The 20,771-nt window shown below is 46.7% G+C and overlaps 8 protein-coding genes across 8 annotated transcripts; 4 read left to right on the top strand and 4 right to left on the bottom strand.

Annotated features, from left to right (window-relative positions):
• Positions 1-370: 370 nt before the first annotated feature.
• Positions 371-5,691, top strand: EDB82DRAFT_438859 (SGNH hydrolase-type esterase domain-containing protein). Its single transcript, XM_065607781.1, has 23 exons — positions 371-581; positions 634-816; positions 872-1,133; positions 1,189-1,209; positions 1,260-1,326; positions 1,413-1,472; positions 1,524-1,648; positions 1,700-1,963; positions 2,022-2,338; positions 2,391-2,446; positions 2,505-3,304; positions 3,360-3,391; positions 3,445-3,584; positions 3,636-3,653; positions 3,706-4,032; positions 4,086-4,107; positions 4,155-4,314; positions 4,374-4,500; positions 4,557-4,606; positions 4,664-4,786; positions 4,849-5,026; positions 5,087-5,241; positions 5,295-5,691. Exons 1-23 carry the CDS (start codon positions 377-379, stop codon positions 5,533-5,535), a joined length of 3,933 nt encoding a protein of 1,310 aa, XP_065466070.1. The 5' UTR covers positions 371-376; the 3' UTR covers positions 5,536-5,691.
• Positions 5,692-5,831: 140 nt separating this feature from the next.
• On the bottom strand, positions 5,832-7,075 carry EDB82DRAFT_573279 (uncharacterized protein; the record flags this gene model as incomplete). Its single annotated transcript, XM_065609937.1, has 5 exons — positions 6,911-7,075; positions 6,714-6,861; positions 6,312-6,635; positions 5,990-6,108; positions 5,832-5,940 (listed from the first exon to the last, which is right to left on the bottom strand). The coding sequence occupies exons 1-5, from the start codon at positions 6,985-6,987 to the stop codon at positions 5,832-5,834; spliced, it is 777 nt and encodes a 258-aa protein (XP_065466069.1). The 5' UTR covers positions 6,988-7,075.
• A 924-nt stretch (positions 7,076-7,999) lies between these two features.
• On the bottom strand, positions 8,000-8,622 carry EDB82DRAFT_534656 (uncharacterized protein). The gene is made up of 2 exons (XM_065609271.1): positions 8,476-8,622; positions 8,000-8,415 (listed from the first exon to the last, which is right to left on the bottom strand). Exons 1-2 carry the CDS (start codon positions 8,521-8,523, stop codon positions 8,101-8,103), a joined length of 363 nt encoding a protein of 120 aa, XP_065466068.1. The 5' UTR covers positions 8,524-8,622; the 3' UTR covers positions 8,000-8,100.
• A 945-nt stretch (positions 8,623-9,567) lies between these two features.
• Positions 9,568-12,316, top strand: EDB82DRAFT_552990 (10 TM acyl transferase domain found in Cas1p-domain-containing protein; the record flags this gene model as incomplete). The annotated part of the gene is made up of 2 exons (XM_025729920.2): positions 9,568-9,913; positions 9,974-12,316. The coding sequence occupies exons 1-2, from the start codon at positions 9,608-9,610 to the stop codon at positions 12,314-12,316; spliced, it is 2,649 nt and encodes an 882-aa protein (XP_025587397.2). The 5' UTR covers positions 9,568-9,607.
• A 1,763-nt stretch (positions 12,317-14,079) lies between these two features.
• Positions 14,080-16,048, top strand: EDB82DRAFT_565724 (general substrate transporter). Its single transcript, XM_025729943.2, has 2 exons — positions 14,080-15,499; positions 15,553-16,048. Exons 1-2 carry the CDS (start codon positions 14,187-14,189, stop codon positions 15,896-15,898), a joined length of 1,659 nt encoding a protein of 552 aa, XP_025587399.2. The 5' UTR covers positions 14,080-14,186; the 3' UTR covers positions 15,899-16,048.
• EDB82DRAFT_565723 (major facilitator superfamily domain-containing protein) lies at positions 16,032-17,757 on the bottom strand (the record flags this gene model as incomplete). Its single annotated transcript, XM_025729954.2, has 4 exons — positions 16,032-16,363; positions 16,420-17,038; positions 17,102-17,524; positions 17,575-17,757. The coding sequence occupies 4 exons, from the start codon at positions 17,755-17,757 to the stop codon at positions 16,107-16,109; spliced, it is 1,482 nt and encodes a 493-aa protein (XP_025587400.1). The 3' UTR covers positions 16,032-16,106.
• A 659-nt stretch (positions 17,758-18,416) lies between these two features.
• EDB82DRAFT_573276 (aminotransferase) lies at positions 18,417-19,545 on the top strand (the record flags this gene model as incomplete). The annotated part of the gene is made up of 3 exons (XM_025729965.2): positions 18,417-18,497; positions 18,547-18,651; positions 18,700-19,545. The coding sequence occupies 3 exons, from the start codon at positions 18,417-18,419 to the stop codon at positions 19,543-19,545; spliced, it is 1,032 nt and encodes a 343-aa protein (XP_025587401.2).
• Positions 19,546-19,577: 32 nt separating this feature from the next.
• On the bottom strand, positions 19,578-20,616 carry EDB82DRAFT_493780 (uncharacterized protein). The gene is made up of 3 exons (XM_025729976.2): positions 20,116-20,616; positions 19,732-20,062; positions 19,578-19,675 (listed from the first exon to the last, which is right to left on the bottom strand). Exons 1-3 carry the CDS (start codon positions 20,128-20,130, stop codon positions 19,644-19,646), a joined length of 378 nt encoding a protein of 125 aa, XP_025587402.2. The 5' UTR covers positions 20,131-20,616; the 3' UTR covers positions 19,578-19,643.
• Between the last annotated feature and the right edge of the window lie 155 nt (positions 20,617-20,771).

The following is a 20,771-nucleotide window of genomic DNA, read 5'->3' as shown; positions in this document are numbered from 1 at the left end:
TTTTGGACAAAGATAGCAAGAATTTCACAATTTGACCATGTTGTAAGATTAGAGGAGGGCCCGATCGTCAGAAAACGGTGCATGTATATGCGTCTCACCCTGAATCCTTCCGAGGACCCTTTCATTATCGTTAGTATTCCGATCGGCATGATGGGTCGCTGCGGCCCGTTCGTGAACTATCACCAACAACACTTCCCGGTCACTACAGAGAGAGACCAGAGAGTGAACCTAAGACAGGCCAAGGAATACAATATCTTTCGAAGTTATATCTAGCTTTGGCCTTGGCGGCCATAACAATCACTGTCAATTTGGCACCACACTGTTTCATTCATTCCTTATCTCTTTCTGCATCATGAGGTCTTTACCATGGCTTGCTATGCTTTCGGCGGCAGTACCAACTACTTGCATGCCTACATCTGAGAACTTGGCATCAACGCTGTTCAGTTCATTGTTCCTCAGGGCTGACGATGACATTGACACGTTCTATTTTGAAGACTTATCTGATATCACAAAACTCGCGGCGGTAGGAGACTCATACTCGGCAGGCATTGGGGCTGGTGACAGGCTAAGTGGAGTTGACAGTATGTTGACCAACGACCCCCAAGAGTGGAAGAGAACTGACAGTCCACACAGACTGGTGGTGCAGTCGCTACGACCATGCCTATCCTAATCTAGTCAATCAAGACACGAGGCTGGGAGACAAGTCGAAGAGAACGTTTCAGTTCCACTCTTGCTCAGGTGCGGTTATCAAGGAGGTGATTGAGGATCAACTTCCGAATGTTGACAGTGGTCAAAATGCCATCTTGCTATCTGCTGGTATGCTACCCCGAACTTATACTCTTTGTAGATGTGCTGACGTATGTTACTCTAGGGGGGAACGATGCTGAGCTCTCTAACATTCTCAATCAGTGTGTCTTCAACTGGTTCGTCTTGAACAGGAACCAGGCCTCAACCGTCAAGTTAGGAAAGATCCTAGAGGAAGAGTGGGCACAAAACCTTGACATCGACGCAGATGTTGTGTCCCGTGGCTGTCAAAAACAACTCGAGACGTCTCAAAAGATTATTCGAAATCCAGACTTTGATAAAAGCTTGGACACACTACTTGAGGCCACGAAGAAGAAGCTCGGAAATGGGTAAGCACTCTTCTAGCCGATCAGTATCACGCAGCCAATTGACTTACCTCAACAGCGGCATGATTTACTACACAGGGTAAGTTACAAAGTCATATTACTGTTGCGGTTGTTTCTGATCGATATTAGTTACGCTAAATTCTTTGCTACGGGCACCAAAGAGTGCAACGACGTGTCATGGGCTGTTTGGATCAACGTAAGTTATACTGAAATATTCTTTTGCTAGATGTGCTGCTAACTAATTTTCAGAAACTATGGAATAACCTTCACGTCGGTGAAAAGCTTGATGATGTTAGACGTATCGCCATGAACGGACTTGTTGACGAGGTCAACAAAAAGATCGTATGTAGCCCTCATCTAGAAATTCTGACCACTAACTAAAGTGAAATGTAGGAGAAAGCAGTAGAGCGAGCTGGATCTCAAGTTCAATTCATTAACTACGATAGCTATGTCGAGAGATTTAAAGGCAGGTTTTGTGAGTCTGGAGTGGACGAAAGCTCTAGTGAAAGCAATACGCGGTACGTCGACCATTGTGATCGAAGAAAAGACATGGTTGCTAACACCGATAGTCCGGATCTCATGTTCTTTGAGCTCAACTCGTTCGATCCTCTAGGCTCAAGTCCATGGAAAAGATCACCTGGGGATGAGTACAAGAACGGCACATTTGAGTATCAACTCGACGGACTCGCGCGTCTTGCCATGGAAATGGAACCTGAAGTTGAGCTTGTCCACGAGGACAAGATTGACGGAACGGCCAAACCAATGGAGATGGCAGCACTAGAAGACGAGGAAATTCACACCAATGACTTCATCAGCAGCGTCATGCCTGACGGGTACGTTTAGCTCTTCATAATGCCGACTGAACTGCATCTCTAATCAGTTGACTTATAGGTACCTGCGAGTCTTCCATCCTCAGATCTTGCTACACAGGATCATCGCAAACATGATTGTATTCCAGATGCAAAATCACAAGTTGGAAGTTCATGGCGACCAGCCAAGGCCAGAGCTGCCAGAAACGGGGGGGTCATGCCCTACTTCTTCGACAAAATATGTTCTGAAATACAAAAAGTCCAAGGGTGGAAAGGAGGTCCAAGGAGGCACGAAGCTCCGTATACTCACAGTGGGAGATTCCATCACGGTCGGTTTCCGAGGCTCTAACCACAATGGCGAGGGAGGCTATAGGAACCAACTCAAGGAAGACTTATCTGGTGAGTTCATTCGCTTCGATAAAATTGACCACCTACTGACATGGTCCATCAGAGAACAAGGTGGCTTATGCTGGAACGGAATCCTCAGGAGTGTCGGGTGATTATTTTGTGAGTTGCCTTTACCACTTATTTGAACAGATGGACCTTCTAATAACGCTGTATTCAGGCTGCGTGGTCGGGGAAAACCATCCAATACGTCTCTGATCATGTTGGGCCATCCCTAAAAGAACGACCAAATCTCATCCTTCTAGCCGCTGGCACGAACGACATGAACCCGAACCCCAAGATTTCCCAACAGGGAAACGACCCCAAAGGAGCAGCTGATCGCCTGGGCAAGCTAATCGATAAGATGGTCAAGGCATGCCCCGACGCTACTATCCTGGTCGCCATGATCATCAATACCTGCGACACCAAGCAGTCCGACAGAACCAAGGAGTATCAGAAGCTGATCCCCGGCGTGGTAAAAAAGCGCAGGGAAAACGGCAAGCGTGTCCTCGCTGTTGACTTTACCACGTTCAGCACCGACCTTCTCGACGACTGCATCCATCCAACCCCCAAGGGCTACGATGAAATGGGTCGATACTGGTACGACTTTGTCACGCAGATCCCCAAAGGCTGGATCAAAGAACCCAAGGGCTCTGATCCAAACGATGGTGGAAGCGACGAGAACGGGGGCCTTGACAAGAATATTCCCGCACCAGACTGGGGCGAGCTGCCCATCAGAGAAAAGTCCAAGAAGGAGATTGCTGAAGTAGCTGATTGGGCCATGAACTTGGTTAACCAACTGAGACATAGAGAGTGTACCATGAAGCCTATCTGGAGGGAGGTTGGCAAGATCGCTCTTGGAGGTGTGGGCAAGTCTGGGGACTGGAAGTATCACAAAAAATGGGTTGAGGCTGATCTCAAGAAATGGGGCTCGGGGAACAAGGTTGCCGATGGCCTTGGCCTGGATCCTCGTTACGTCAGGTATGTTTGCGAATTGATTCCTTTTCTGTGGTAAGTGACTGACGAACTCTTACAGGCTCCATGATATGAATGGTGATGGCAAGGCTGGTATGTGTATCCTATCTCAGTCCCTTTTCTGGGCTAACGTATTGTTCATCTAGATTATGTTTGGATTCACCCTAAGACTGGAGAGATTCGATGTTGGATCAACAATCTACCCGATCACTGGACTCCAGCAGGAGGCAATAGTAACGGTGTAATTGGTAGTGGAGTAGGCCCTGCCGAAACCATCTATATCGCTGTAAGTTACTATTTTACGTTATCGCAATAACTCGACTAATGCAACTTGCAGGACATGAATGGAGATGGAGCAAGTATTACCATTAGGAGTCCAGGCTTCGACCGCTGACTGATGATTCTAGATGGCCGATTACTTGGTGGTAGACCCTTCTAAAGGGTCTGTCAGAATCTGGTGGAACTATGGCCCAGATGCCGACTGGGATAATGGATGGAAGTTTGTTCCAGGCGGTGAAATTGCCTCTGGAGTGCCTCACGCCAACCTCAAGACACTGCGCTTTCCAGACATTAACGGCGATGGGAGGGCAGATTACGTCTATATCGGCGAGGGCGGCGCCTTGAAGCATCACATGAACACAGGTTCGCCTGGAGGACGAGATGTTGTCTTCCACGCCAAGGGAGGAATCGCCACTGGCGCTTCCAAGGATATTTCCAAGATCGTCTTTGCTGATGTAAGTTGTTCCCTTCCTTGGAACCTTTTGGTAGACTTACTAAGTCATGGTAGATGAATGGAGACGGGCGAGATGGTGAGGACTTTCGAAGCCGGATGTGTAGCTATTGCTAACCATGATAGACTACCTTATTTGGGACGATGACGGCGGACTTACTGGTTTCTTGAATCAGCGCACGAACAATGAAGGCGTGCCTTTTTACGTCAACCAGGGTCCAGCCAAGACCATCGCGGATGGCATTCGCAAGAAGCCAGAGTCGATACTCCTAGCGGATATGGACGGGTAAGTACTGTTATCCATGCATTGTCTTCCAGCCAATACTGATTTCTCTCCCTGGCTAGTGATGGCAAGGACGATTACGTTTATGTCGGAGAGAAGGGAGCGCTCTCTCTCTGGTATAACCGTGGAGATATCGACGACAGCATGGCCATAGATGGCCTCCGCTTTGCTGATATTGATGGCGACGGGGTATGTTACACTACTCTACTGCTTCAAAAGGGTGACGCTAACGGATGGCTTCGCAGGTTGATGACTACATCTGGCTTGACCCAAAGACTGGCTCTCCGACAGTATAGTAAGTCTATCAAATATTCTCCAATATCATTCGGAGTGATCATTAACATCGGTGTAGCATTAACAAGGGTCCGAACAAGGATGACTCCCTTGGCTGGCTCTGGAACCCACTGAATGGCGGGAAACCAATTGCATCAGGAGCTGCTCCTGCGTCACAGGTCACATTTGGTGACATAGACGGGTGAGTCCTTCAGCTGTTTGTTGACGACTTGCTACTGGATAGCAGGCTGACACTATACACAGCGACGGGATGGATGATTACCTGACTCTTGACCCAAAGTCCGGTGCTCTGAGGGTATATCTGAATAAGGGTAAGGACTCAGATCACGAGTACGGTTGGCGGTTCCAGCCTATCGGCGAGACTGCATCTGGTCTCGGACCAGGGAAGAACGTTCGAATCGCCGACGTGGACGCTGATGGAGTAAGTTCCAATACGAATGGAGAAAGTAGTTAGCAGTGGAAGCTAACCCTCGATTTCAAGCGAGACGACTACATCTACTTGCACAAAAATGGCCGTACAACCATCTACCGCAACGTCTACGACAACGACGCCGACAAGTGGGAGCCCATGCCCGACCAAGACGCCTCAGGTGTTGGTCAACGTCCGGAAGAGATTCAGTTTCCCTATCTTAACGGGTTAGTCTTGCCTGAAGTCTATAGTTATACGTTTCTAACCTTGTATCCTCCAGTGACCACCGAGCCGACTATGTCTGGACAGGTCTCGAGTACGGAACAGTTCACATGTGGGCCAACAACTACGACTTCGACGAGAGATGGGTCGACGGTGGTAGGAACTCGGACGGTGTTGGGACCTCAGGGGCAAACGTCCGCTATGCAATGTTGGTGAACAGTTCGCGGGCTGCTTATGTCGTCGTTGACCCCAAAACCGGAGCTCTGGGGGCATGGCTTAATGGGTGTTCAGACGATTAGGATGCTTCATTTGTATGTGGAAATTGAGTGGAGGAAGAAATGTAGCTGCATCTGTAGACGCCGGACATCTTACCAACTTACATTTTTCTGTTGGGTGGTCCAAACAATAAGAACCTTTCAATGTATCTTAGACTTCATATGGTGGAACCAAGAGGAAACGGTTTCAAACAACAGTACGCCATGGCCCGTGCAAACCAAATGATTAATGTACTCCTAAGTGATTAGTGCAAGGCTCGGGTAGCTTTCATAAAGTGTATTAAAGTCCTATATCCACTGCAGCAAGGAATTTAGTAAGGTTATAAGGCGCTGTAAGGATGATTGCGGGTGCTAAATTTTGCTTCAGGGTCCTGAAGATGGTGAGGTGACTGTTCACCCCGTTTTGATTCGATGTTAAATTTGCTTCGTCTGCGAGAGTTAGTATGTTCCCATTTATAATAAGCCAAGTGGAACTCACAGGCTCTCAGCGATTCGTCTTTCCCGAGTATTTAACCTAAGATGTAACCCATAAACATCCTCTGACTCCTCTTCTTCGAAATCAACGATCATATGCCGAAACCTTTTGTAATGGTTGATCTACAGATGGCATGCACCAAAAGGTTGTTAAATTGAGCATTAAATATAGCATCTTGCATTCTGGCGCGAAAACCGAGCTCCTTCAGAACCTGTCGCAGAATAGGCCTACTTGCTTCATCCTCCAAGCTAAAAGCGTCGCGCATCGCTGAGTAGCTGGAAAAGTCGCGTCCCGTGCCTTCCATCCAGTGAGACTGGTCACTCACGTTATTTACTGGCCAAATCCCCTTCATACCAACCTTGAGCGCTTGATAGGAGGCATAGCTTACGCTTCTGCCATATTCCGGTTCTACCTTACGTCGGCTAGTTTCTTTGAGAACGCCGAGCAGTCCATACAGCTTATCTCTTGGATCGGTACAATCGAGCCTGCTTAAATTCTGTATTGTTTGGTGGATGATGTCTGGTGTTGTGGACTGGTATGTTTGGACCGCGATGGCCGGTTTATTTAGCGGACTGGCTGTGTCTTCCAAAGTCCCGACAACTGTCGCCTCAGTCAGGGAGTCCTTTCTTGGTCGAAAGATATACCGTAGCTAGTATGTTATAATAGTATGGTAGCTTCCACCTTGCTGCGTGGAAAGAATTCTTTCCAAGTGATACTGAGCGATTACTTTGGCATATGTCTGCTGGCTATATTTGCACGAGTGGCGTGTGGTGGACAGTTGCTCATATACTGTTCTACTTGTGGCCGTAGCTGGGCCAATGGTGGGATCGTTTTGTGACGCCACGATGCCATCGGTCTCAATATGTAGTATATGGCTTCCTCATGACGTGTGCAGGAACTCTTTACATCTTGACGCGGGCATACCTGAGTGTAGAGGGCATTATGAGCTTGAGGTCAGCCCCAGAAGCACTGTATGAAACAGTGGGATGGCTAGATTTCATTCCGCATTTGTAGCGACATGCCCATAGTACACAAATAATGAGATATATTTCCCAGGATTGAATCGTACATATGAAGGCTGCCTATACAGGTCACAGAAGGACACTCATGACTGACAGCATGTGAAGTCCGACGATCCGACGGGAGATAACGGGTCATACTCGGTGCCGACGGCAAAAATGTCCTAACACGACAACAACGACTTGATAAACTCCTAGCGTTACACCAAGCACTCGGACATATGTCAACCTGGTAGGAGAGACAGTCGGTGGATAAATGAATAACCAATTTGCCGATTCCGAGAAATCCATACACGCTAAGATTATTTTGAGCAACTAATATAACACAATTGCCAGGAACAAGGACAAATCCGACCAGTAACTGAATGCTCCAGATACCTGAAGATGGATTTCCATGGCGTTATGCAAAGCCCCTGCCAACAACAGGCGGGTCCACAAATACCCTATAACTACATTTCAAGACCGTGCTTCAAACAGTCTGTTCACGAAAGGAACAATGAGGAACGATGAATTCTTGATATGATGTACCTTATACTCAAAGGAGGCGTGAACTATAATACACCCTTATCAGCAGACGGTACTTCCAAGAGGCTCTGACGTAGCATGCACATGCTGTGGGGATCAATACTTTGTCGTGTTGGGATGCTGAGTTGGCTGAGAACTTTGTCTCGCCTAGTTTTGAATGCAATAATCCATAGTTCTTGGCTAATATTTTCTTTAAATATCGATTCACCTTACACTATAGCGATGGGCTGTTGTATAGGATAATAGTTATTAGTTGATCCTTTCCTTAAATGTGTTTTCAGCTGCCTCCACATGCATCCTACGTCTCACGCTCTTATGATTGGCGTGTGAGATAGCAGATCTGACAGGACCCATTATGAATCCGTCTAGCTAGAGGCTGGTATCGATAAGCTAGACTAATCATGGTTTAGCTTTAACACACTTGAACAGTGACGGTTCCAGGATACTGACATGTCAGATCTCAACGAAACCCAACAAAAACTCAATTACAAAGGAATATAAAAGATACAATAAACTGTAATTCCGTCTTCAGCAGACCCTTTAACATGTAAACTACTTTGTATTGAACTTCTACATTGGCTCAACAACCAATGCCATGAGTTCCGGTCCAGACTCATTGAGCTGTTCTACAATGCCGGCAACATTGTCGGGGCTTCTAATCTTGAACAACTCGTTGTTACCTTGTTCCAAGGCATAGATCCCACTGTCCCCAATCTCAAAAAAGTGCGTAGCATTGTATTCACCTGGAAGCATTGTGAAAAGGGGTTTGAACTCCTCCTCAAAGCCTCGTTGCGAACAATTCATCCGAATCAAGCCGTTATTATCCCAGATTTTATCTGCTCCCATTGCAAAAAACATGTTTGAACAGAAGGGGGGGAGTTGGCACTATGTTCAGCTGGTCAGCGATTTCCAATGGGTGAAGATGTTGTGTTGGGGAAAACGCACATCGATGTCTGTGACGGGTTGTCCATCAACTTCTCGAAAGAGTTCCATGTTGGGTGATAGTAGTGAAGCAGGAGGAATTTACTGCGATATTGAGGAACGGTGTACTTGAGCTGCTGTAGTATGTTGAGAAGAACACCACAGTTTTGCATGCGGATGATATAGTTTATATACATCGCAGTTGGGTAAGTAAGGACGTCATCGGAGGCCAAGGTTGAGCTGAAAGGGTCCGAGCGCATCGCATTGACATTGCCTATGAGACAATTCAATCTGGAAAAGGCAATTGATGTACTCAATTCAGGTCAGACGGCAAAGATCACTGCATCTAAAGCATGTCCTCAGCTTGCTAACTTGGTGTCCATCATTACTGCAATTAGATCATTTTGCGTAGATGGCTTTTTAGACTGATGCGGCTGTCTTGCAAGGTTAGTTAATGGATTTGGCTTCTGAAGCCGTGTACCTTTTCCACAAGAAGTATGGCTTGGTTCGTAGCCAACCTTATTCTCACACAAGATAAATATGCCGATATAATAATCTGTCAGCTAACTGGCCCAAGTCTGGAACCCTGTTACTGCTGGCGACAATATCCAAAGAAAAATGACATTTCCGTACTGGATTTGGAGGGTAGCTGTCTTTTATTCCTAGAGGAGACTAGAATTCAACGCGCATCCCTTGTGTTCATCGTACTTGATGTGATAGGGTAACGTAAGACAACGCAGCCCTGCAGGTAAGCCAAAGCAAGGGAGGATATTGAGATGACAGGGAAAGGGGCGATTGCGAAGAATTGAACAACTACCCCTCCGTTTCTTATTTTTTCCTACTAGAGAAGGTCCAGGTACTGGGCATTACTGTCCCGCTATTTCGCCTACTTTCCCGTTTTTCTCCTTTGTTTGTCCTCCCTTCACGCACCGTCTAGTCTCAAGTAGGAATGGTATCATTGCATGCGAGGTACAGTTATGCAAGGGTATCGCATTTAACAGATAAGTTAAGAAGTTGATATTTTACCTAATTCATTGACCTTTGATTCTCATTTTCCTCGTAATTGACATTTCATTCACGCCATTTGTTCCATTTGCCTCACCCAGACTTGTTTTGCGAGCGTCTTCCTGATCAACATTCTACTTATCCAGTGAACATGGCTTTATCTTGGACCAGAGTTATTTCGACGACTCTGGCTGTGATCTTTCTACTCGCTGTCGGCTTGAAAACAAATTTCCCCGGAAATGATCCCTACCGTTGCCGGGCTATCCAGAGCACTGGACGCTGGATTGATCCACCAGATGAAGAAGGAAACAGATACCCTTTTCAACAATGGCAACCAGATGGATGTATCATGAACAAGTACGAGTCCGAAGATATCCGTCGCTGTATACAAGGTCGTCGAATAGTTGTTGTCGGAGACTCGACCTCTCGAAACGTCGGTCATGGAATTAGTCGCCTGGTAAGAGAATATGAGGATCAGAACTGAATACGGTCCAGTACTAATTCACGTTCCTTTCAGCTTGATGCTAGGCGTTCCAACCGCGATAGAAAGGAGCTCAAGATGCCCAAGTCCCAGTTTTTCAACATGACATACTACGGCCAGATGATCCAGCGACTACCTAATATCTTCCTCGAGTGGAAAGACAATGCTAGCCAGGAGCAATTTGGACACAATCTCGAAATGTATGCAAACGAAAAACAAAACACTCAATCCATCGAGAAGCAGGAAGCGCCTGCATTGATCTACATGGCTGGAGGCGTCTGGTTCACCAGAATGAATGCATCACTGCCGGGAGGCACAACAGTAATCTCGCCCAATTCGACATTCGCTCTTACTGCCAGTCCGTTCATGCTAGAGATGTTGAATTCTCCATGGGATACTCGCTTCGGTACATACAAGGAGTACATGTCCAGGATATTCGATTTCATCAACGACAACACACCTGATATCGATCCCTTCACCGCCCCGATGGACCCAATTGATGGGTTAGGAAATCAGATGTTTTATGGTCCTCCGGCTGGACCTGTGTACCTGGGAGATGATCCCGTACATATCATCGACTCAATTCGTCGATTAGGCGAGACTGCCATGATGCGAGACTGGTTACGTGAAGTCGAGCAGGATTGGAAACTTCCAATTATTTGGTCCATACCAATGCTCACGTATGGCCAGAACAAAACTTGGCTCGATGGTTATAAAACGGGGCTACATGTTAAACATGGAATTGCAGACACTCGGGGCAATATCATCTTGAATTTGAGGTGCAATGCGAAGCTCGATCGTATGAAATCATATCCGTATAAACGCACTTGCTGCACCGACTACGGGATCAAACCAGTTACTCAACTCGGTATGGTGGCTTTGGGTATTATTTACCTGGTTGCTTGTCTTATTGGTGAGATGTTGGATCTGTACCATGACCGAAGCGAGCCACAATGGAGAGTTTTCAATATGAGGGTAGGGTCATTTCTCTTGGCTCTTCTCATGTGTTACTACGCGGATCGTACACAGATGATGGCCAAGGGTGAAAAACTCTGGCAACCAATCGACTTTGCCGTTCTCTGCGCTCCTTGCCTTGCAATTATTCTACTCACTATCCGTCGATCGCGATCTCCAATGGGAATGGAAATGTCTTTATCAAATAATGAAATAAACGAGGCCTTTCTCTCGCGGCAGCAAACAGAGGAATGGAAGGGTTGGATGCAAGCCCTCATTCTCATCTACCACTGGACCGGAGCCATCAAAGGATCAAAGTCTATCTATATCCTCATCAGATTGTGTGTCGCAGCATACCTCTTCCAGACTGGATACGGACACACACTGTACTTTCTGAGGAAAAACGACTTCTCATTCCGTCGTGTTGGGGCCGTTCTGTTACGCCTCAATCTTCTTAGTTGTTGCCTAGCATATGTCATGGATACAAACTACATGTTTTACTACTTTGCGCCTCTTGTCTCGTTCTGGTTTCTTGTTGTCTATGCAACAATGGCTGTTGGTGGAAAACGTTACAACAGCGACCAGAAGGTCGTGTTATCCAAAATTTGCATATCGAGCTTGTTAGTCTCTGCAATTTTCATGGGTACTCCATTCACCGAATTCGTCTTTGGTCTTCTCAAGACGGTTTTTAACATCCAATGGAGTCACAAGGAGTGGCAGTATCGCGTTACTCTTGACATGTTCGTCGTTTACGTCGGCATGTTGACTGCTGTGGTAAACAACGAGATGAAGAAAACCGGTTTTCGTCTTCGTCTTCGAATCATCCTTGCTGTCGCGGGTTTATTTGCTACGATGTATTACTTCAATGCAACTTTACACCTTCGAACAAAGGTGTACAAGACATGGCACCCCCTGGTCTCGTTTATCCCGATACTGGCTTTTATTGCACTTCGGAATATTTCCGCGCCTATTCGGAACTGTCGTTCAAGAGCCATGGCTTGGCTGGGTCGATGTTCTCTCGAGACGTATATCTTACATTATCATCTTTTGATGGCAGCCGATACGGAGGGTGTTTTGATTGTCGATGGTTTCTTTGGGGACGGCACTGTAATGGGAGACCGATGGAGGACACTGGTGATTATTGTACCATTATTTCTCTGGGTCAGTAATTCTGTGGCAAAGTCAACAGTCTATATCGTGGATTTGATCATGGAGAGTTCTGAGGAAAAGGAAAAGGCATCTGCGTCTTCTTTTGCGTGGCTGGAAAAGGTCCCTGGATATGAACGGATTACGGCGCCCAAAGTTCGTGTCGCATGCATTGTATTGGCAATGTGGATTCTGAACATGCTGACCCCTGGACATGAGGACGTACCAGCTCCAAGTGGTGGACACCATGTCACATCAGCACCATTACCACCATGGTAGATTTCCCATTGGTGTATTCTGGGAGATATGGCTGCTACAGCAAGACTTCGCTGGCAGTCTAGATAGTGGGTAGCAGAAACCTTGGCATCCTAAATCTTATTGTATAAAAATAATTAGTCTAAAACCTTTAGCAAAAACAGCATAAGTTACCTAATAATTTCGTCTCTTATGCTTCCAGTGGTAAATTTGTCTGATACCCTGAGAACCCAGTACCAATGATGGTCTCGACCACTGCAAAGAATGCTCAAGCGCGAAAGAGTTGGAACAACCAGCAGGTAAGGCCTACCCTACCAATGCTAAAGGATATTTAGAAAAATGTACTCCCATGCTACTAACCTCCCCCGGCCCTGCGTTGGCGCGCGCTTTCCTTACACTCCTCGCAAATTTGTCCTCGTCCTCCTCGTTCAAAATGGTTCCTGTGGCATTTGATACACAAGCCAGTTGCGTCGGCTCTAGCTAGTGCCCTTTCTCTTGATGCTCGATGGTACCCTAAACATCTTTGACACGTTCTAAAACCGTGCTCAGCTGGCCTGGACCTACAGGTGGTGCATGGGTCTCCTGCCATCTGTTGTGGCCGAGTGGGCAGGCTTCGGCTTAAGCATTCTTGGCACTTGGTACTGCCAGGACTACGCTGCCTCTGTTCGCATGCTTCGCAAGCGCCTATGGCTACTAACATTACTGTTTCGTTAATTGGCAGACAATCCGGTCCACAATCAGGACAGAAAAGATCGATTGCAGACATGGAAGAATTGCCGCAACGGTAGCAAAATCCGGTTTGCACTTGTATTCCGGCATCGACGCATGCTTTGTGCATTAAAAGGCGTTCTCTGTCTCTGTTGACATGGCCGCATACGAAGCAGTATCGGTCTTGTGGGTTGGCTTCGGCCCATGGATCCATGATGACGGTCTGTTAGTCATTGGTTAGATGCTTCTTACTGTATTTGATGTCGTGTGTAGTTGATAGTGAGTGCTGGTTGTTTCTTTGTTGTGAGTTTCCTGCAGTGAAGACTTGAGTCTGCATATATACATGATGAATCTCGAGATTTCTGCGTTAATCTGCTGGCTCTCCCGTACTTGTCACGTCCGTTCAATTAACATTGAAGAACTGCCCGTATTCAAATTGAGATTATCATGTTATTTAGCATTGTTCTTAATATTGCCTGGCGAGTCAGAACTTTCCAAGTCCTTGAGTGTGATTCCATGTGTAGCTATGGCCTCTGCTGATTAACATCAAACACGAACTCATTCACAGTCCCAGACGCGTCGCGCAATTGATCACCAACATTTGAGAAACGCGACGGCAGTCTACCGAAACAATACTGTACTTCCTAAACAATAATCATGGCGAGAAAACTCCGATGTCTACAAAATATTGAAATGAATAGTTCAACGCCAAAAACCATACCAAGCCTGTTCTGCTCCGTGTTGATGGTCTTGGATGACGATGACTCTGGGGAGAACCATTAAGCTCGGTGCAGGGATAAAGCTTTAACCCCCCGCAAGCCTACTAGCTGAATATTCTCCTTGTCTATTGAATTCTGTTCCAACTAGAAAGGTCCCCCTCATTTTACCCCAGCCTGGGTATGCGGGGTTGAAGGGATCCAGATCCTGCTAGCGTTGCTCTAACTCACTTTAGCTCAACTTCCAAGACCACGCATGACTTGCCATGCTCGCAAAGTTGGCGCTAGTGGGAAAATTCTTTTGAAAATATGGGGTAAACCTTTAAGCGCGGTAATTTCTGCAGTTCCCATCTCTATATATATATGCGGAGAAGTTGCCCCTGCTTTTTGTTCTCTCTTCACTCACAACCAACAACAACCCTGGGATTCGATTCGATACTGTGCTCGATAAGGCACTCTTGCTATCAATCATGGGTTTCACCATCAACAACATCTTTGCTGTCAATGAGGATCGGCCTACTCCCAAGGCGGTCTACAATTGGCGTGTTTACACTTGTGCTGCTATCGCCTCTTTCGCGTCATGCATGATCGGTTATGACTCTGCCTTTATCGGCACCACAATCGCCCTTCCATCCTTCACCGAGGAATTCGATTTCGCCTCCTACGAACCCGATGCCCTTGCTCTCCTCAAAGCCAACATCGTGTCTGTTTACCAGGCCGGTGCCTTCTTCGGCAGTTTATTCGCCTACATCACATCCTATTTCATCGGCCGACGTTACTCTCTTATCGCTTTCAGCTTCGTCTTTATGCTCGGTGCTGGCCTGATGCTTGGCGCTAATGCGGAGAGAGGCCTGGGACTTATCATTGGTGGACGTGTTCTTGCTGGAGTTGGAGTCGGCGCTTGTTCCAACATGGTTCCCATCTACTGCTCCGAGCTCTCTCCTCCTGCTATCCGCGGCCGACTCGTTGGTATTTACGAACTGGGATGGCAAATTGGTGGTCTTGTTGGTTTCTGGATCAACTATGGACTTGCCGAGACCATGGCCCCCAGCCACAAGCAATGGATCATTCCCTTCGCCGTCCAACTTATCCCCGCCGGCATGCTGCTCTTCGGCGCCTTCTGGATCAAAGAATCTCCTCGCTGGCTCTTCGCCAAGGGTCGTCGTGAAGACGCCATGAAGAACCTGTGCTGGTTGCGACAGTTGCCCGCTGATGATCTCTACATTGTTGAGGAAGTCAGCTACATGGACCAGGAACTTGAGCGCTACAACCGAGAAGTCGGCCCCGGTTTCTGGAAGCCATTCGCCTGCCTCAAGCAACGCAACATCCAATGGCGTTTCTTCCTTGGTGGTATGATGTTCCTCTGGCAGAACGGTTCAGGTATCAACGCCATCAACTACTACAGCCCTACTGTGTTCAAGAGTATCGGAATCACAGGAACCAACACTGGATTCCTCACCACTGGTATCTTCGGTGTAGTCAAGACGACTATTACTATTATCTTTATTCTCTTCCTTATTGAGACAGTTGGACGCAGAAAGCTGTTGATTATTGGTTCAGTTGGTGGTTCTCTTTGCATGTGGTTCATTGGAGCTTACATCAAGGTTGCGGACCCAGCTGGTAAGGTGGCTGCTGCCGCTGCCGCTGGCACTGAGGCTCCTGGCATGTCTGGCGGTGGTATTGCCGCTGTCTTCTTTTTCTATCTTTGGACCGTCTTTTACTCCCCCACATGGAACCCCATTCCTTGGGTTCTTAACTCTGAGATGTTCAACGAAAAGTCCAGGTATGTAACTTACTGAACCCAACATATATGACACAATTACTAACATGTCGCAGATCTATCGGTCAAGCTTCCGCGGCAGCCAACAACTGGTTCTGGAATTTCATCGTTTCTCGATTCACACCCCAGATGTTCATCAAGATGGGCTACGGTGTCTATTTCTTCTTCGCCTCGCTTATGATTCTCTCGTCCATCTTTGTTTTCTTCTTTATCCCTGAGACTAAGGGTCTGCCTCTTGATACCATGGATCGTCTCTTTGAGATCAAACCTGTGTGGAAGGCTCACAGCCAGCTCTCTGAGGAATTGAGACTCCAGGAGGACGGGTTCCGACGCAACGCTGAGGGATCTAAGATCAGTGATGAGAAGGCTCAGGCTCTAGCTGATGAGCGCGAGAGCGTTTAAGCTTTGGTTTCAGGTGCAACTTGGAGTTGCCATGCTATATATACAGGAGGATATAAGATAGGGATAATAATTGGTCATGAAATAAAGTTTCGGATATTCCCGCAAATCGATGATCTCACTCGTGCGAGTATGTAATAATCAAGATATTGTAGTTTCTGTATTTTTTGAAATAAACACAAACTGCCAGACAAGACTAATCTGCCGAGATTTAGTAAGTGTAACGGAAGTTGGAGTTTTCCAAATCTGTCTTGTCGCTCTTCTCCGCCTCCAGTCCAGCATCAATTACATCATGAGTTTTTCCAAATTGCTTATCACGCCTCTTGTTCTCGATGACGCAAAGGAAGTAATAAACAAGACCAACAGCAGCCATCAAGGCAAAGGCGCAAAGCATGGCGCCAATACCAAGGACGTATTTTGGTGCCTGCGTGCTGAGGAAGAATTGCGGTCCGATAATGTTACCAACAGCTGTAAAATCCATGTTAGTATAAGGTTGTTGGCTCTGGCAAATAAATGATACATACCGTACATGATGGCGATAGACATGCCCATGAAACTCTTCTTAGTAGCACCAGCAGTATTGGATGAAGACAAACTAAGCAAGAAAATGAAGGGCACGTTATAAAAGCCCATCATGTAAACACCAGCCAAAGAAGCATTTCTTTGCGTCTCGACATCAAGAGAGTGCACCATAATAGCTCCGACCATACCCAACAGAGCACCTCCAATCCAGAAGATACATCGAAGGTTGGGTACGTAGAGAGAAATGGTTGTGAGAAGGGCCTGACTGATCATGGCAACGGCGGCTTGGGGGGTGGCCATGAGAACAGTCTTGGTTTTCGAAAATCCGTATCCAGCGATGATCAGTGGGTTGAAGTTTGTGACGCCTGCATTGGTGACGGCGTAACCTAAAGCACCGAGCCAGATGCAGTAACATTTGGGATCGCGAAGGCATTCGAGAATTTGGTATGTCTTGAAGCCCTTGTTCGATTCGACACCAGTCTGATTCGGGGCGAGGCGAATAATGGCGAGTTTCTTTTCCTCAGCAGTGAAGAACCATGCTTGGGATGGAGTGTCGGGTAGAGCGAAGAAGACGAGGACACCAAGGAAGACGGTGCAAGCTCCATAAATGAGGAAGATGTACTGTGAGGCTTATTAGCATTTGGGGACAGTAATTCGTAACCGCAGCGATGTTCCAAGACTGACCTTCCATGTTGAAAGCGTTCCATCAATCTTTCCAATGGCATAAGATAAAATACCACCGAAAACACCAGCAAAGGTGTTATTCCAGAACGCCGTACGAAGAGGTTGCTCATTTCGGAGATACCACATAGAGTTGATGATCATCATGCAAGGTAGAACCGCAGCTTCGAAAACACCGAGAAGGAACCGAATCGTCGCTAGACCGGCAAAATTGTGGCAGAGGGCTAAGAAACACAATAAAGCACCCCAAAGAACAAGACAAGTACCGACGTATTTTCCGATAGGGATCTTTGTCATGAGCCAAAGACTAGGAAATTCCATTGCAAGGTATCCGAAGTAGAAAATACTGCCGAGCCAACTGTAGTCTTGGGCTTTGAGGTTGGCGTCTTCTTTCATACCGAAGATGGCGGCGTATCCCAATGCGTTCTTCAATGGGTTAGTAGGGCGGCTATTGAAAGTAAGGATTTTGGTATCACCTTGTCCAGATAAGCGAGAGTCATGCTGAGAATTGCCAGAGGCATGACAACCAGGTCCGTCTTCAGGAGAAGACGCTTTGCCTGGGCTTTGGTCAATTCGGGGAGTTCATCCTGAGTGGAGCCAATGGACTGGGGTGTGTCCTTGACAGGATTTTTATCGCCTTTTCCTTGCGACGACGACATGATTTAATACGCAAAGACAGCAAAAGACAAAGTCAAAAGGTGAGTGAAGTAAAGAGGCTCAAACCAATTCCAAGGTGCCAAGTAGGTCATCTTTAAAGATCTACCATACCATGAGATTAGTTAAAAGATTCCCCGAATTGAGTGGGTCAACGGGGAGTTCGCATAAGTTTTTCGTGGTGCATCGAGTCAGTTGGTAACCATCCAGTCTAACGAATGGAGACGAATGGAGAAACTATTCTACTTTGAGGTAATGGTTCCTCTTTCTTATCGACGATAGGGGAAATAGAAGAGAATCATCATGGAGAATTCGAAGAATACGTATCCACTGTAAATTGCGAGTAGACAACCTTGCGATCACGTCAATCTAGCGTGGAGAAATTTGCCAAGCCAACGTTGATGATAGGGCCCAAGTATGGTGGGAGTATCATCTAGAGTGGGACGAAGCTTGTCGTTTGGCACTAGAGGAGTGAGTAGCTCAGGTTAGAGGCGAATGGTTTCATCAGTGGAGACCGAGTCAGTAAAATTATAGAGTAATCAAGGTAACGCTGCTTATCATTTCCCTCATTGTTTGTTGTGACTGATATAAAGAGATTCATCTAGATTTACTCGCAATTTCGAGTTCATGTCTCGAATAATGCGGACAAACAACGACCAAAAGAATGACAGGGTCAGAAAAGAAAGATAGCCATAGCGGCTCTACGCACAGTTCAGTGCCCAACTCAAAGAATGCGTCTATTCTGGTAAGTTTCATTGCTTCGCTCATGCAATATATAAATTAACTTATTGAAGGTTGGCATTCGCGATGGCGTCACTGGAGACTTTAATCTAGTCCCTCGACCAGAAGCAGTTGTCTCAGTCTTTGATTCAAATTTCCTCATTGGTGATGGCATCTGGGTATGTAGCACCAATTGAGTCCATTACGCGTCTCTAACAATTACAAAGGAGGGCATCCGCGCCAACAAAGGTCGCCTCCAATTTGCACGAGAACACATCAACCGCCTCTTCCAATCAGCAAAGGCAATGTTCATGGATCTAGGTCTCTCAAAAGGTGACCTTCTCGACTTGATCCACCAAACTCTTGACGCAAATGATATGGACCAAGATGAACACGTACATATGCGTCTCGTCGTCAGTCGCGGTCTTAAATCAACGCCTTACCAAAATCCCAGCGTCAACATTGGTCTTCCATTAATCGTCATCATCCCCGAGTCCAAAGCCGTCGATCCCAACTCCAAATCTCGCGGTTTGCGATTGGCGACAACGTGGGTTCGTCGCGGACCACCAGACGTCAAAGACGAACAGTGGAATCACATTTCGAAAGCAACAGACGTTCAAGCTTGTATCCACGCCAATGTCATGAATGTTGATGAGGCACTTATGCTTGATCTTCGCGGCTTTGTCAAGACTTGTAACTCGGTTAATTTCTTTATCGTGAGAGGTGATGAGGTTTGGGCGCCGACGAAGGATAATCAGATGCAGGGAATTACGCGACAAAAGACGATCGATGTTTGTCGCGCGAATGGAATTACTGTCAAAGAGTTGGATTTTACACTCACGGAAGTTTATGGTGCGGATGAGGCATTTTGCACTGGCACGTTTCCTTCGCAGATTCATGTGACGGAGGTTGATGGAAGAGTCATTGGGGATGGGAAGAGAGGACCTGTCACGGAGAGGATTCAGCAACTGTATGCTGATCTTGTGAGGAAAGATGTTGAAAGATCGAGGGAGGAAATTCGTGCAGATGTCACAAGTGGGAGGGATTTGAAGTGGTTGCAGTCAAAGTTGTGAGGAAACACAGCATGGAATGTCATCGACTTCAGTTGCAGAATAAGTAAATGTTGTCAATTGAATGGATTAATATATATCGAAGCGCGTTAATCGCGTACCTAAGCGTCGCAGTTGCAATAGTAAGAGTCTCCTGTATCAGAATCAGTAACCGCGAAACCATAAAATTCATGACCAATCAAAACTTACCTTCTTGGCTGCAAGTATCCTCGTTCACCTTATCGTCGTCAACACCTCCCATCTTTACGAGACTCTCCTTGCACTCGTCACAGTTGCTGATCTTCATACAGTAGCCAGAGCAGTATTGCTGGTTTCTGGTAGTGCAACTTGTGTGGCATTGAGCACCAGCACCTCCGGCAGGCTGGTTGAAGCATTCGCCTGTGCAAAGAGCGTTGTTTCTGGAAACACACTCCATGTAGGATCCTCCCAAGCAGTTGGGGTTCTCGCCAACGTCGCGGGGCTCGGCGCACTTGCCGGCTAGGGCTGGTGCAGCCGAGGCAAGAAGAAGAGTGAAGAAAGTCTATGATTGTTAGCTGGATCAGGCACTTTGGATTGAATAGTGTTATGGCGTACCCAGGCGGAATGCATTTTGATTGACGTTTTGAAGATTCGGGATGTGATGATGTTGATTGATGATGCTTTTTAATAAATCGACGTTATGAGGGAGAAGAGGCCATATTTATGTCGCTCAAGAGCATACAAATTCCTGTTCCCCTCGTTACGGAACCGATCCATCAATTGAGTCAGTGACATCACAATTGAAAGGATGGAATCCTTCAATCCCAGGCACGACGACGATGTCCCGCAGAACCCAGATCTGATTATTACTTATGGGGCGGGTAGTGGAGCAAACGAGGCTCAGCTGGGCTGAAAAGTGATGCTGTGTTTTAGCTCTTGACGACCATCGTCTCACTTTGACTAGAAACTCATCTAGCTGAGTTGTTTATTCTCTTGGCTCACGTCAGATAACGTGAGGAGACCGAGAGCCGGAGCAAGGATTGCGATCCGTTTATCTTGATAATCTTGCTTTAGCAAGGCACAGAACCATATTATGGGTCTTTCCTGCTGTCATTGGTTAGCAAGTGGAATATTGTTTATTCTCTTAAGTCGAGATACTCCACATGCATCTATGCAATGTAAATGTTCAGCCGACGGCCCGTTCCAGCTCCGTGCACGTACCCTATACCGGAGGCTGACAAGATGAGTGTCATATCAATCAGGATCAAAAT

Source organism: Fusarium venenatum (assembly GCF_020744135.1).
Source record: "Fusarium venenatum strain MPI-CAGE-CH-0201 chromosome Unknown EDB82scaffold_1, whole genome shotgun sequence".
Classification (NCBI taxonomy): domain Eukaryota; kingdom Fungi; phylum Ascomycota; class Sordariomycetes; order Hypocreales; family Nectriaceae; genus Fusarium; species Fusarium venenatum.
This window is presented reverse-complemented; position numbering and strand designations above follow the sequence as displayed.

Excerpts from the sequence above, each read along its gene's own strand:
- EDB82DRAFT_438859 (XM_065607781.1), top strand. The coding sequence starts at position 377 with ATGCTTTCGGCGGCAGTACCAACTACTTGCATGCCTACATCTGAGAAC. Across the intron at positions 2,339-2,390 it reads ACTCAAGGAAGACTTATCTG|AGAACAAGGTGGCTTATGCT; the intron begins GTGAGTTCATTC and ends ATGGTCCATCAG. Across the intron at positions 3,392-3,444 it reads GAATGGTGATGGCAAGGCTG|ATTATGTTTGGATTCACCCT; the intron begins GTATGTGTATCC and ends TTGTTCATCTAG.
- EDB82DRAFT_565724 (XM_025729943.2), top strand. The coding sequence starts at position 14,187 with ATGGGTTTCACCATCAACAACATCTTTGCTGTCAATGAGGATCGGCCT. Across the intron at positions 15,500-15,552 it reads ATGTTCAACGAAAAGTCCAG|ATCTATCGGTCAAGCTTCCG; the intron begins GTATGTAACTTA and ends AACATGTCGCAG.
- EDB82DRAFT_534656 (XM_065609271.1), bottom strand. The coding sequence starts at position 8,523 with ATGGAACTCTTTCGAGAAGTTGATGGACAACCCGTCACAGACATCGAT. Across the intron at positions 8,416-8,475 it reads AACCCGTCACAGACATCGAT|TGCCAACTCCCCCCCTTCTG; the intron begins GTGCGTTTTCCC and ends AGCTGAACATAG.
- EDB82DRAFT_493780 (XM_025729976.2), bottom strand. Across the intron at positions 19,676-19,731 it reads GGATACTTGCAGCCAAGAAG|GAGACTCTTACTATTGCAAC; the intron begins GTAAGTTTTGAT and ends ATTCTGATACAG.